At 42.9% G+C, this 16,191-nt stretch overlaps 1 protein-coding gene across 1 annotated transcript in view; it reads right to left on the bottom strand.

The window, feature by feature from the left end:
• Window positions 1-716: 716 nt before the first annotated feature.
• Window positions 717-16,191, bottom strand: part of LOC120986771 (carcinoembryonic antigen-related cell adhesion molecule 1-like) — an 84,188-nt gene continuing 68,713 nt past the window's right edge. Inside the window, exons 2-6 of the mRNA XM_040415478.1 lie at window positions 6,586-6,882; window positions 5,902-6,141; window positions 4,359-4,661; window positions 2,496-2,606; window positions 717-829 (exon numbers count right to left, since the gene is read on the bottom strand). Coding sequence (XP_040271412.1) covers window positions 717-829; window positions 2,496-2,606; window positions 4,359-4,661; window positions 5,902-6,141; window positions 6,586-6,882 — 1,064 coding nt within the window. The remainder of the gene's footprint in view (window positions 830-2,495; window positions 2,607-4,358; window positions 4,662-5,901; window positions 6,142-6,585; window positions 6,883-16,191) is intronic.

The raw sequence follows: 16,191 nt of genomic DNA, 5'->3' as shown, positions 1-16,191 counted from the left end.
TATAACTATAAGCATAAGACCTCTTTCACACGTCATTGTAGCACATGAATGTCACCACAGATGTGTGAAAGAGGCCTCAGGAAAGCAGGGTTGGGAGCAGAGTAGTCAGTAGATCCTGGAGGATAAGGACAAAAGAAAAGCCTATCCAACAGCACCAGACACATTGCATAAATTCTTGACCCAATTAATTTCCATTGCCCACTGATGACCAAGTATGCCCAGGTTTTTTGGGCATAACAACAAGACAACTTCAGTGAGAAACTCCGACACAAACCACACATTTCATAACTGTAATCCTGTGTGGATGTTTTTGGCTCGACTCTGCTCTTATAACTAATTGCCAGGACTTCAACCTCTGTAATCTCTGGTTTCTCCCTTCAAAACCTCAGCAGGTGACTCTGTGTAGCTTCTGTGCTGTTCCAGTGTCATCCTGATCGTAGGACAGGTTTCCATATTTGGGGCTTTGGAAGCCAAAGCAGGGAAAGGGTCATAAATAGAAAACATAAAAAAGAAAGACTGAGACTTCTCTTCGTTATGAATCCTCTCCTGAATGTGGAAAAAAAGCCTGTGGAGAAGATGAATCCTCTTTCAGGTAGATCACCGTGGATCTTTCTCCTAAAGCCAAAGAAGAACTGCTGATATCACTAGGGAAGTGAGAGGCCACCATGTATTTCCCCTGAATGACAACCATATAATAAAAGGACAGGAAAGTCATCTCAGCAGGGTGCAAGTCTTACCATCGATCCCGGCAGTTTAGTTTCGTAGGTGAGGTCTGGTCTAAAATCTGCATTTTCATAAATGTTTAGTGCAGCATCACCAGTATGCGACCCTAAATAAGAAAATAACTAAAAATGTATAGAGATGTATATAGAGTTTATATGGATCTACGAAGAATGGGGAGCTGTATACAGAGTGTATATGGATCTACCAGGAATGAGGAGATGTATTCAGAGTGTATATGGATCTACCAGGAATGAGGAGCTGTATACAGAGTGTATATGGATCTACCAGGAATGAGGAGCTGTATACAGAGTGTATATGGATCTACGAGGAATGAGGAGCTGTATACAGAGTGTATATGGATCTACCAGGAATGGGGAGCTGTATACAGAGAGTATATGGATCTACCAGGAATGAGGAGCTGTATACAGAGTGTATATGGATCTACGAGGAATGAGGAGCTGTATACAGAGTGTATATGGATCTACCAGGAATGGGGAGCTGTATACAGAGTGTATATGGATCTACCAGGAATGAGGAGATGTATACAGACTGTATATGGATCTACCAGGAATGAGGAGCTGTATACAGACTGTATATGGATCTACGAGGAATGAGGAGATGTATACAGAGTATATATGGATCTACCAGGAATGAGGAGTGGTATACAGAGTGTATATGGATCTACGAGGAATGAGGAGATGTATTCAGAGTGTATATGGATCTACCAGGAATGAGGAGCTGTATACAGAGTGTATATGGATCTATGAGGAATGAGGAGCTGTATACAGAGTGTATATGGATCTACCAGGAATGAGGAGCTGTATACAGAGTGTATATGGATCTACGAGGAATGAGGAGCTGTATACAGAGTGTATATGGATCTACCAGGAATGAGGAGATGTATACAGACTGTATATGGATCTACGAGGAATGAGGAGATGTATTCAGACTGTATATGGATCTACGAGGAATGAGGAGCTGTATACAGAGTGTATATGGATCTACCAGGAATGAGGAGCTGTATACAGAGTGTATATGGATCTACCAGGAATGAGGAGCTGTATACAGAGTGTATATGGATCTACCAGGAATGAGGAGCTGTATACAGAGTGTATATGGATCTACGAGGAATGAGGAGCTGTATACAGAGTGTATATGGATCTACCAGGAATGAGGAGCTGTATACAGAGTGTATATGGATCTACGAAGAATGGGGAGCTGTATACAGAGTGTATATGGCTCTACCAGGAATGGGGAGCTGTATACAGACTGTATATGGATCTACGAGGAATGAGGAGCTGTATACAGAGTGTATATGGATCTACGAGGAATGAGGAGGTGTATACAGAGTGTATAGGGATCTACGAGGAATGAGGAGCTGTATACAGAGTGTATATGGATCTACCAGGAATGAGAAGCGGTATACAGAGTGTATATGGATCTACCAGGAATGAGGAGCTGTATACAGAGTGTATAGGGATCTACGAGGAATGAGGAGCTGTATACAGAGTGTATAGGGATCTACCAGGAATGAGGAGCGGTATACAGAGTATATATGGATCTATCAGGAATGAGGAGATGTATACAGAGTGTATATGGATCTACCAGGAATAAGGAGCTGTATACAGAGTGTATATGGATCTACCAGGAATGAGGAGCAGTATACAGAGTATATATGGATATATCAGGAATGAGGAGATGTATACAGAGTGTATATGGATCTACCAGCTGTATACACGGACAAGGACAGACAGAACATACAAATACCGTACTTTTCTTCACAATGAAGAAGACGATGATCCCAATAATGGTCAGCCCAGCGAGGACGCCGATGACGATGCCGGCGATTTCACCACCACTAAGGCCATTTTTAGGACGAACGGCTGGAAATGTCAGAGGTCAACATCGTTATTTCGGGAGCCCGTAAAGGACCACAACCTATGGTATTAGGAGAAGTACTCACAGCAGGTTCATCAGTACATTAACCCTTTCTGTCTCCACCAGACTGGGCTCACGTTCTGGTAACCGTGTGGCACAGAAGCTGAGCTTCACAACGGATCATTGCCCCAAGTTTAAGGGAATTCTTCCTTGCACCTCAAAATCTACCGCCACCAAGGGAACCCTGAACCACTATCAGGCAGGAGAATTGGCAAATCTAGGGAGCTGCCCTTAAGGGAAGAAAGATGCACCCTTCACATCACTGCACGGTCCAAGGGAGTACCAGAGTGAGTAACTATGACCTCCATTATTGCTACTAATACTGTTCCTATCATCTCCCCTCCTCTTGGCACGCAGTGTTTTGGAGGGGGCTGTTTGCCAGCCTCCTGCCCCAGGATTATGGCCCATACTAACTTTGATGGAGAAGACAGACCGGCCGCACAGCTTAAATCTGTGGAACTGTTTTGGGCAGGAAAGCCATGCTTGCGGCCGGCCAAATGTGACTTCCATGGAATTCGGGAACCCCTGCTCGAATCTGAGTGATTTTTGGATACGTTGTTCACCCAGATCAGAGCTATCCATGGATGTATACATTATGGGGATGTGTGGGGTTTTGGGGTGTTTTCTGTGTTTTGGGGAAAAATGTGTGTTTTCTGTATGTGAGTGATTAAGTTAGCCCATTACGTTTGGTAATTGTATTTTGTGGATTGCGTCTCAGACAATGCCAGTGTGTTAGTTAATTGCGTCACAGACAATGCTCATTGTATTTTGTTGATTGCGTTACAGACAGAGGGAAGGGGATTTTGTGTACAATTGCTGGGAAGGTTTCAATACTGTAAATGCATGTGATTGGCTAAAATATAAACTGTCACAGTCTTTTACAAGGGCTCAGGGGGAGTGTCCCTTGCTAGGAGACCTGCATAAAAGGCTGAAAAATAACCCATTAAAGAGTTCTGCTTAACCTTCAAGTGAAGTGTCGTCTCGTTATTGGGGGAATTGGATTGTATGCTGATTGCCAGGAGTGTAAGCCGATTGTATGCTTTTCCTGTTCAGCTGTTTCCAGTGTTCGTGTGTTTCCTGTTCCGGAGTTGAAGGATTCGGGTAGTTTGCAGTTCGGCAGACTGGTGCTTGCAGTAGCTGCCTGTGCATTGAAAAGGGGGATATCGTCTGAACGGAGTTGTGTGCTGAACGGTCCGTTACACGCAGCATGTACAAATCAATAAACAGTCCAAAGTCAGGGTGTGCAGCAGAGGGTTAATACAAGGAACAGGCAGCAAAGGGTGAAATCTGTTAACAGGGAAGGATAGGTACACGGGTGGGCCTCAATATGTGACCATGTGCTCCAAAATTCCAGTAAATTTTTGATGCAAAGTTGTCAAACCAATAGGTGTAAACATAGGCCTAAAATGCTCCAACTTTACCATCGAGTGACTGTGATAAACCTGACAGACCTGTAGACCACCTACCGGAGTTAACACGGTCTAGATCAGGGATGAGCAACCTTTGGCACTCCAGCTGCTGCGAAACTACAACTCCCAGCATGCAAACATGCTTGGCTGTTCTCACAACTCCTATTGAAGTGTATGAAGCACTCTGGGAGTTGTAGTTTCAGAACATCTGGAGTGCCGGAGTTTGCTGATCCCTGGTCTAGGTACTGGCCTCACACGTTCCCCAGAGACACATGGAGCAGAACTTACCTTTTGCAGTTACGTTGACATTGAAGATGAAGGTCTCGCTTCCGATCACATTTCTGGCGGTACATTCATATCTTCCAGAATTCGCCTTCGTCACCTCGGAGATGTGGAGGTTGGATGAATCATTTGTGGAGGTGACGCCGCTCTTTATTTCCGTCTTGTCCATATACCAGGTGAAGGTCGCCGGGAGGATCTTAGAAGATATACGGTAAGTAGGTCTTGCCGTTACATATACCGTCAGGGTGATACTACCTCCTTCTGGTACTACTTCTATTGTATTATTATGTACTGGAGAATATGGAGGCTCTGAGGAAAGAAATCGTACAGTAAGGAGACATGCTACAGAGAGGGGAAGGATGACTATGGTGATACTAGAGGGGTAAGGATGGGAATGGGGACAGTGCTGCTATTAGAGGGGGAAGGATGGGAATGGGAACAGTGCTGCTACTAGAGGGGGAAGGATGGGAATGGGGACAGTGCTGCTACTTGATGGGGAAGTATGGGAATGGGAACAGTCCTGCTACTAGAGGGGGAGAATGGAAATGGGGACAGTGCTGCTACTAGATGGGGAATTATGGGAATGGGGACAGTGCTGCTACTAGAGGGGGAAGGATGGGAATGGGGTCAGTGCTGCTACTAGAGGGGGAAGGATGGGAATGAGGACAGTGCTGCTGCTAGAGGATGGGTCTGGGAAAGAGGAAAATGTTGCTGCTAGTAGGGGGCTAGGGAGGAAAACAATGCTAGCCAATGGGGGGGCTGGGGAAGAGGACAATGCTGCTGCCAGTGTATTTTTATATATCTCATATATTATGAAGAAGACGGCACTGTAATTGATATTCTTAAGAAGACACAAGAGGAAGATTTGGTGTTCAGTAGTGGAAAAACACAAATGTCTTATTGCTCCTAATAAGAAGCCAAATTATCGCCCTGCAGACAGGAGGTCGGCAGCTTCCTGAGGTCTCTCCACCAGGCACGGTACCTAGAGGTATAAGCACATACAGTACATACACATAGATGCCTATGTATACAGTACACACAGAATACGGGGACAGCATTGGGCCACACATCTTAACAATTTGATGATGTATATACCTTAGGATATTATTATTATTTTTTTTGGGTTGGGTGGCAAACTGCATTTAAAAAAAAAGTATTTTGTTTTTAAACTTGTCAAACTATAGCTCCTTATTCTTTAAATATGCAAATTGACACCAACATAAATGATTAAAATGTGTCCCCTATTTTGTGTCGATTGTTGTGATATATAAAATATATTGTTTTATGTGTACGGGGCGACTATGGTGACGGTTTTGGCTGCCGTGGGCATTTTTTTTTGTTTTATTTGTAATTTCTTTATATTTTTGGCACATAATATGTCTCCATGATAGCATTAACCACCATTTTGGGACCATTTTGGTTTATGCATTTTTGTTTTTTTCTTCCTTACGTTCCACTAGCCATAACTTTTATTTTCCGTTGATATGGCCAAAGGGGACACAGTTATAGACTTTTAAATGTAAATACTGATGCCATATTTGTGACTCACCCAGGATCTTCAGACAGATTGACGTCTTCCCCAGCTGATCACCCCTGCAGTTGAGGACTGAGCCCCAGATCAGAGTCTTGGAGGACACATTCCTGGTCACGATGTTTGGATTCATCCCTGTTGTGCCGTTAAATGTCATCGTCACATTGGCGGGAGGTCGACCATTTTCCCAAGAGCAGACAAGGCTCAAAATATCGCCATTAGAAGTTACTGGACATGACATTTCTCCACCCGGGCGCCCTGTGAGAAGACAACGTACAGTAGTGATGGGTCCAGAAACGGCACCTGGTAACCATAAGAGGACAGGCGGTCATTGCGCCTTTATACATGCTCTGGCTGTGGATCTAGGGTGTGAACACGTGTCTACAGATGATTCCTGTATACCTGAAGACACAGAAGAGCTCATGCTGGAGCCTCCACAGCCTGTGCCTCCCACACTAGAACATGGTATGGGCAGTGGTAGAGCCAGTGAGATGACCATATGGCGGTATGCATAATCTTCCCGTTGTATTCTAGGCCGTTCTTCCTAACCCAGTTGATAGATGATTGAGGGGATGGAGGATTGTGTTGTATATACTCATATATTCAGTATAAATCCCATAGGTGACCCCGTGCAGCTGACATGGGCCAGTGAGAGGGCAGCACGCATACAAGACACTACATGTGCGGAACTATTCTACTCACAGTTGAGACTGAAGCTGAGCTCATTGCTGGTGGAGCTATTCAGCAGGTTGGACGCTGTACAGGTGAAGGGTCCACCGTCGTTCCTGGAGATCGGGCTGATGGTCAGATTGGAGTACGGAGGAGAATTGCTCTCAGTAATGTAATATGGAGGCTTTGAGGACACTGGTTTTCCATCCAGGCTCCATGTGAAGGTGATGGCTGAACCCTGAGCTGAGCAATGGAGAGACACTGAGTCCTGTCCTTCCCAGAGCTCTGCGGAGGATGCGTTACTGCTCAGAGTCACTGCTGAGACCGGGGCTGTAATGAGGAATTACAATGTCAGGTAACACCTATATACAGATAACACAATAGTGATAGCTTGTCTGCTACCTCTCTGTACAGTGACTTCTGCACAGGCCACCGAGCATGCCTACAATACTCTTCCATAGACGTCAGAAGACATTGTTCACAGCTCCCCTCCTCCCCTCCCCGCACAATGGCCTTTGCACAGGTCACAGAGCATGCTCACTGCACTCTACCATAGAAGTCAATGAGTCATCTCCAGTCTGTCTATGGTCATGTGGCTGCAGTAAAGCACATTTCTGAGTGCTGTAAAGAGCAGCTCTGACAAGATGGCCGCCCACATAATCATGTGCAGAAAATAGAATAAAAAGTCTGCAATCAAAAAGAGGAACGTGTGTCGCTACCTGGTTCTGAGCACTAATACTACAAGTGTTACTATGGTAAACTCCAGGAGCGGATGGGGGAGTGCCCTGGAGTAGGGGTACTCGGAAGTCTGGACATTTTAGGGGTACTCAGAAGTCTGCACATTTTAGGGGTACTCGGAAGTCTGCACATTTTAGGGGTACTCGGAAGTCTAGACATTTGCCCGTTTCCTCTACACAAAGTGATCAACTCCTTACTTTATTTCACTTTAAAGGGTTAACTTGCACAGATTTATACTGTTTAACCCCTTCTACCCCGGGCCAGTTTTCACTCTTCTGCACAGGACATTTTTTGCAAACCTGATGTGTGAGACTTTATGTGGTAATAACTTTGGAAAGCTTTTACTTATCCGAGCCGTTCTGTTTTCTGGTGACACATTGTACTTCATGACGGTGGTGAACTTGAGTCGATAGATTTCATCTTTATTATAAAATCCCAAATTTACCAAATGTTTGGAAAAATTCACAATTTTCTAAATTTGAATTTCTCTACATTTAAGACAGATACTAATGCCTCATAAATAGTTATCATTCAGCATTCCCCAGATGTCTACTTTATGTCGGCATCATTTTATAAATGTCATTTTATTTTTTTAGGATGTTAGAGGCTTCGAAGTTTAGAAGACATTTTAAAAATTTTCAACAAAATTTCCAAAACCATTTTTTTAAGCACCGATTCAGTTACAAAGTGATTTTGAGGGGCTTACCTAATGGAAACCACTCATAAATGACCGCATTCTAGAAACCACACCCCTCAAATTTTTCAAAACTGATGTCACAAACTTTGTTAACCCTTGAGGTGTTCCACAAGAATTAAAGGAAAATGGAGGTGAAATTTCAAAAATGTAAAAAAAAATTGTAGATTTTATGTTTATCAATTTTTTTCTTCTAAAACAGCAAGGGTTAACAGCAAAATAAACCTAAATATACATTACACTGATTCTGCAGTTTACAGAAATACCCCATATATGGCGGTAAACTGCTCTATGGGCACGTGGCAGTGGTCAGAAGGAAAGGAGCGCCATATGGATTTTGGAGGCAGATTTTGCTAGAATGCTTTTTGGGCACCATTTTGAATTTGAAGAGACCCTGAGGTACCCCTACAGTGGAAACCCATAAAAGTTGACCCCATTTTGGAAACTACACCCACCAAAGAATATATTGAGTGTGGCAAACATCGCCACTTATAGAATGTCTTTGTATATATCTTGCTCTTACTGTAATGTTTACTATGTTATATGCAGTGCTTTTCTGTGCCTCTTCCCCCCCTTTTCCTGTCCCATTGTTTCCCCAGCAGGGTGTTGTTTCAGGGACACTGGGAGACCAGTTTAAACCAGCTGCTCTGTCCCCCCTCCATCTCCCATCAGCCCTTGCTATTATCTGGCCCCACCCTTCCTTGTACCATAGTCATCTATGTACCCTATTGTATGTAAATGAGGCTGTTGGGGGGTTTAAAGTAGGTGTGCTAGGCCTAAATAAAGATAGTTGACTCCCAGAACTGTGTTTCGTCCGGTTACTGGGGGGATATGGGAATATTGCCTATTTTCAGCGCTCGGTGTGGATTACCTTGCTTTATCAGCGGAGATATTGGGATTTAATATTGCAGCTCCGCTACAATTGGTGGCAGCAGTGGGATCCAACCTTCCAGCCGAAAAGCGCCGTTCATGCAATTGGAACTGCCGAATGGAAAAGTGAATGGCAATTCGTAGGCAGCAAAGAAACGAGCATAGAGGCGAATAGAGACAGATTACAACATATTGAAACGGCAAACGTTAAAGGAACTGTTGGAAGCCAGGGGTAAGATAGCCAGCAATAAGTCTAAAGCGGTACTTATTGCCGAACTGATGGAGGGAGACAGAGCTCGCAGTGCTACACCCCCAACAAGCATGGAGGAGACCCTATTCCAAAGAGAAGTGAGAACCAGGCTGGAATTCTTACCCAGTCCAGTACCTTTGGAATTAATGACCGCAATTTTTGTAGATGTGCAGGAGTATGTGATGGCACACAGACAGCAGGAATTCTCACCCAGAGCAGAATCTATGAAGTTTTTCACTACTAGCCAGGTAAAACCCCAAATACCCCACCATGCTATTAAAACCTTTTGCAAAGACAAAGATGAGATCGATGGTTATTTACAGGATTTTGAAAGGCTGTGTGACCTGCATGATTTGGAGCAGGCCGTGTGGGTACCCTTACTTGCAGGCAAATTATCCGGTCGTACTGCCGAAGCATACCGGACTGTGCCCAGAGAGTACAGAAAAGATTATGCCCGGGTAAAGCAAGCGCTACTGGAGAGATATGCTATTACCCCGGAGGCGTACCGGCGCAAGATCAGAGGATTTCGCAAAGCAGACAAGGACTCCCACGCAGAATGGGCACACAAGCTGGATCAAGCTTCCCAGGGGTGGATACAAGCCAGCCAAGCTACCACCATGGAGGAGTTACACCAGCTGTTATTATTAGAGCAGTTCTTCAATGGCCTAACACCGGAGACACAAGAATGGGTAAGGGACAGAAAACCCCTCACCCTCACAGAGGCGGCACGATTGGCAGACCAGCACTACGACGCTAGGAGGCATCATGGGAACTTTAACCGAGGGTATGCCCGACCCAGCACCCATCCTGGTCCAGTCACTACTACCGCTCCTACAACAACCCCATTGAGACCAACACCTGTGGGACACAACTCCCAGTCTCGTTATAATGGCAGGGCCAACATCCAGTGCCATTCCTGCAAGCAATGGTGCCACATGGCAAGAGAGTGCACCCAGAACCGGAGCCGGCAAGCCTGGAATCAAGCCCGTCAAAATCTGGCACCCCGGGCAGCCACTCACCACTACCAAGCAGAACCAGCAACCCAAGAAGTGGTGTTCAACCTTACCGATGAGCCATTGGGGATACTACATGATGTGATGTCAGTACACGCTACAGATAATCGACAGCCACGTTGCCAGACAGTAACCCTGGAGGGGAGAGAAGTACAAGGGCTCTGTGACTGGGGGGCCACTTTGGAAATATTTTCATTTGGTCGATAAGACCACAAATGTCTCTTGGTTTATACGTGCTACTAAATGTATTGGTTATTTGCATATAAAATTTAACTTTTATTTCATACGTTTAAAATAGATGCCTTGAACTCACACATTAAAACTATCAGTGGTGCCTGCCCTATTACAATGTATCTTATATTGTATCCTAAGATAATATGCTTATTGACCACTGGGGGGCCCTTTAGGTTCTCTAAGCTAATTCCTGCTGTCTCAATGCAGCATTAATTCGCCGTTATTACAGGTGCACTGTTAATGGCACAGTGTACTCTTCTAGAAACGGGCATGTTCCCTAATTACTAGTTGGTATCTGCGCACTGTTTTTCACAACGCGCTCGCTGAGCTACGGGCTTTTTCCCAGTGTGCTAATAGTGACTATTAAGTAATACTCCTACTGCTTGGCATCGCACTCACTGCCTAAAATAACATCCAACACACTCTGCCCCCCGACATGTTTCGCCAAGCTCTCTTGGCGTCTTCAGGGGATCGGGCAGTGTTTGTGTTGGGGGCGGAACCTGGCTTTTAACACCTCCTATTCACGGTCATGATCATATTACCCTATGTGTGTCCCTCTTGCTACACTCCGTTCGAGTTTTAACCAATCCCTACTAACGTTAGATATGTTACTGTGAGGAGAACCTCCCACTCCTTTCTCCTCCAATCGGCATTAAACTGCGCCGCTCATCTATGCGCACAAACTTGGCGTGGGCTGCTGGGTCTGCTTGTCAGCTTCTTGTGCGCATGCCCGGGCACTTAGATTTTACCTTCATAGTCTGATTTTGGTAAGGCGCCTGCGCCGGAACTTAGTGCCAGGCATCGATGCTGCGTCCTGTTTGCGCATGCTCCTGAACTTAGTAATCGGTACCGCTTTACTTCATCGCGGTTTCAATGTGCATATGTCCGGACTTGCTGCTGCACATACTTACCTAGTACTGACTGGGCATGCTCGGGCTGATGGTACTGATTTCGGATATACTATTGTACACAGGATGTGGTGGTCTTACTAATCTATGGGGTCTAGTTGAAAAAGCTAATTCATATATACCATCATCTACCTTAATTCTTTCCTATGTCATTCTATTAAATATGTATACTATTGGGGGGAGGGGGGGGGAGGAGGAAGGGAGGGGGGCAGGGGGGGGGGGAGGGGGGAGAGGGGGAGGAAAAGGAATGGGGGGGGAGGGGGGGGAGGGGGGGCTGCCCTCTGTTGTTGTTGGCTGTATCTCTCTTTGCATATAGAGGATCTATGTGCTCTTTGTTTATAATATTACTTCGTAGGTCGTCTACTACATCCACTTATCATATTTATATGTTAATTATTTATTATATATTCTAGTATTTTTTATTTTTTAATATTTTTTATTTTTTGGAATGTTTTTCATGGTTTTTTGTACTTTTTTTATTTTTTATATATAGGTGTCACATGCTTCCACCTTTCGTGATGGTAACTACAAACTGGTGAATGTAAAGAACGTGTAAGTATACTTATTATTAGTGATTTCATTTTGATACGCATTTTTATTATAATATATTTTTTATTTATTGGAATGTTTTTCATGGTTTTTTTTATATACATTTTTTATATTTTTTATATATAGGTGTCACATGCTTCCGCCCTTCGTGATGGTGACTACAGACTGGTGAATATAAAGAACGTGTAAGTATACTTATTATTAGTGATTTCATTTTGATACACATTTTTTATATTATTTTATTTCATTTCATTTTTGTTTTTTATTATTATTGTTGGTGTTATAGTTTAATTTTTATTTTTTTCCATATTTTAGAGAGCTGATTTTTGATATTTATAGATTTCGGAAGGAATTTTCAATGGATGTTTGGACTAAGTTAATAGGTGTATTGATATTCTTTATTGGTATTTTGATATTCTTTATGATGATATTCCACGTTCGCTAGATTTCTGCGAGCATCTGAGGCCAGTACCCTCTGTCGGTGCGTCCCTCCCTACTGGTGTATGTTCTATTGTTAGAATATCCTTTCCTTATTAACAATTTAATTTTTATATGTATATTTTTATACCATTTTTTCCACCAAAAGGAAATTGTTATTTTTGATTTTTCTCGAATTTTTTATTTAAATGTTTGATGATATTTGAATTAGATATTAATGCTCGATTGGTGAATGGTGGTACTGGTGCTTTTGTAGAGATCCTCTTATAATAATAATTTATTGGTTGCAGTATGGGGAGGCATTTTAGAGTTACTTTATATTTGTATTTTTATTTTTTATGGGGCACCTGGTTCCTTCCCTCTTGTATCTCTTTAATGAGGTTCTATAGTGGTCTAAATTTTACAGTATTCATTATTACAGTTGTTCGTTGGAATCTCTTTTATAAGAATGATGTATACGTAAATCCCTCGTTGAGGCCTTGTGGGGTGAGGCTATTGAGGCGGTAAATCCACCGAGCCTCCTCCTGCTGTAGTCGTATATCCAGGTTGCCCATCCTCGGGCCTAGTTTCAATTTTTGGATTCCCCACACTATTAGACTCTGAGTACTTCCATTATGTATATTTTGCACATGTCTAGCAAGTGGTGTATCGCTGAGCGTATTGATGGTACTCAAATGTTTAGAAATGCGTCTAAGCTCCTGTGTTGTTTTCCCCACGTACAGTTTTGGACAGCCACACTGTATGGCATAGATGACTCCCATTGATTTGCAATTTATGTATTCTTTAATCTGGTATTTTTTGTTATCAGCTGGATTGTGAAATTCTTTTTTCGGTACCATTCTTCCACAGAAACTACAGTCACCACAGGGATAGGATCCTACAGTATGGAGCCAGGTTGGTTTCTCTTGTTTTTTGTCTTGCATGAAATGACTATGCACCAACTTTTCTCTTAGGTTTTGCCCTCTCCTATACGTGATAGCTGGTCTGGGGGTCAAAATTCCTTGTAGTTCATCATCTGAGAGCAATATATGCCAGTGTCGTCCCAGAATGTTGTTTATTTTTTTATACTGTCCGTCATAATTTCCTATGCATCGTATCACTGCGCTTTTTTGGCTAGCTTGTTGTTCGCCCTTATGAAGTAAGATGGTACGGTCACTTCTTTTCGCCTTGTTGTACGCATAGTGTAGGGTTTTCTTCGGGTATCCCCTTGCCAAAAATCTACTATATAGGAGCTTGCTTTCATTCTCAAAACTCTCTATTGTAGAGCAGTTTCGTTTAGCCCGTAAGTATTGCCCTATCGGGATACCCTTTTTGAGTGAAGTAGGGTGGTAACTTTGCCAATGCAGAAGACTGTTAGTGGAAGTCGGCTTCCTATATATTGTAGTCTTGACGCTGCCATCATTTTCCAAGGTGATGGTCAGATCTAAAAAATTGATGGTTCTTTGATCTATTTCCGCTGTGAACTTTAGGCCTAGGAGATTATCGTTCAATTCCCTGACAAATTCAAGGAAGAGTGTGCTCGTGCTGTCCCATAGTATTAGAATGTCGTCAATATATCGACCCCAGTATAATATGTGTTTAGTGAAGTGGTGATTCTCATCTGTGAATACAGTGCGCTCCTCCCACCACCCTAAAAATAAATTTGCAAAGCTGGGGGCACAGATCGTCCCCATAGCTGTCCCAGTGATCTGTAAATAAAACTTCCCGTTGAACATAAAATAATTGTGTGTTAACAGAAATTGTAACAGTGATAAAACAAAAGTGCTGTGCTCGTGATATTGTATCCCTTTCGTATTTAAATAATAACGAATTGCTTCTAGGCCTAAGTCATGTTGTATGCTGGTGTAGAGTGCTTCTACATCCAGACTCGCTATCAGCGTGGTTTTATTAACTTGGACATCCTGTAGCTTGGTCAGTGTGTCTTTTGTGTCCTTCAAGTATGAGGACAAACTGGGTACAAATGGGGATATCGTCTGGTCCACATAGCCGCTGATCCCCTCACACAGGCTTTGGTTCCCCGACACTATTGGCCTACCTGGTATGGGCTCACGTTTTTTGTGCACTTTTGGGATTGCATAGAAGGTGGCTATCATTGGATGAAAATTATATAATACTTTCATCTCTTCCTTGGTGATCAGATCTTTCAGTTTTGCTTGGTCTAAAATGGCTTTTAGTTCTAATTTATACTTCTCTGTGGGATTTTCTTTCAGCAGTTGATATGTATTCTTGTCCTCTAGAAGGGCCATCACTATGCGTACATAGTCGTCCTTTTTGAGGAGCACTATGTTTCCACCTTTGTCAGAGGGTTTAATCTCTATATTCTTATTTTCCATCAAATTGTCTAACGCCATTTTTTCTTGATGACTAAGATTGGATCCCAATTGTGACTTGTTGGCCTTTATTTTCTGAAGATCTTTAGTAACTAGGTCCACAAAGGCCTCGATTTTACCGTACTTTGTGAATGGGGGGGTAAATTTGGATTGTGGAGTCAGAGTACTATGTGGTGCCCTCAGTGGTACTATTTCTCCCCTATGTTCTTTTTCCAGGTCTTCTAAGATTTGTATTGCCTTAACTTCTTTTGCATTAAATTTGGTGGGGTCTCTCTCTAAGTTTTTATGTTCTTTATGTAGGGCTAGCTTCCTAGCGAACAAATTGATGTCTTTTACCCACCCGAAACAATCAAAATACGGTAAAGGTGTAAACGATAGGCCCTTCTTCAGTACGTTTTCATGTTCTAATGTTAGTGTCAGGTCAGTAAGATTGATAATTTGCATTCCTAGGTTAGGTGTGGCAGTGGCTATGTCCCCTGACGATATCCCCACTTGTCTCGATCCCTGAGTTGTACCCCAGGCACTAAAAAATGGGGCATGAATGTTTGTGTTGTGGTCCCTGCTTGGATAGAAGCTCCTGCTGGGCCACCTCCCGACGCTTGAGGTAACAATGGATAGGAGGATGACTGTGCTGAGGATGACTGTCCTTCTCCTCCACTTATTGTACCACTTGTATTTATTGGCACCGGATTGGGACATCTTGAAGGATTCTGAGGATTCCCTTGATACCTAGTTTGATTGTAATTGGATCTATTATTACCTCTACGTTTATATCTAGGCCTATAGCCTGTTCTGTATATAGGGGTATTACCCTCAGGTTCAGAATTGTCTGACTCAGAGATGTCAGTGTATTCGCTACGGTTGTAGTTGCTACGATAGTTGGTTTGGCTATTTTTAGTTATATAAATTTTTCCTGTTTCAAAATCTTTTTTGTCCCTATTGTATTTACGGTGCTTCCTTTCTTTGACTTCGCTTTGTAAATATTCAATGTTTTTTTGGAGTTTTATTTCAAGGTTAGTAAAATCAGTCTGAGAGCGGAATACCTGAATATCATTAATTTCTTTTTCAAGTTGTAGCGCAATTTTACTCAGTGTCTTTTTTTCATATTCTAACAGGTATGCCTGCATCCGCAGGGAGCTCTCTGTTAGCAGGGCTTCCCAGCCTTTCTGAAATTCTGGGTCGTCCTGATATGAGTTGGGTCTTATATTGATTCTGATACCTCTAAACACAATATTCTGTTGGAGGTAAGTCTCCAGGCTAGTTACCTCCCATATTGATCTAATGTATTGTTTGTACGTTTTATTGAGTTCCTTAAAGGCGAAGTTGATGTCTAAAGCATTTACAGGGAGATCTTGTGTGGAAAACACTCTACTAGCTTCAGATAGAAATACTGAGGTTGTAGGTTGGTTGGATAGGAAGCTTGCCATCCTCTTTGATACACCTTATATACTTGCTAATTAGATTCCTTTGGAAGTGGGCCACACTAACGGGGTTTTCCCCCTTATTACATACAGTGGGGGAAATAATTATTTGACCCCTCACTGATTTTGTAAGTTTGTCCAATGACAAAGAAATGAAAAGTCTCAGAACAGTATCATTTCAATGGTAGGTTTAT

This window comes from Bufo bufo, chromosome 1, assembly GCF_905171765.1.
Source record: "Bufo bufo chromosome 1, aBufBuf1.1, whole genome shotgun sequence".
NCBI lineage: Eukaryota > Metazoa > Chordata > Amphibia > Anura > Bufonidae > Bufo > Bufo bufo.
Note: the sequence above shows the minus strand (reverse complement) of the source record. Positions and strands in the feature narration are given on the sequence as shown.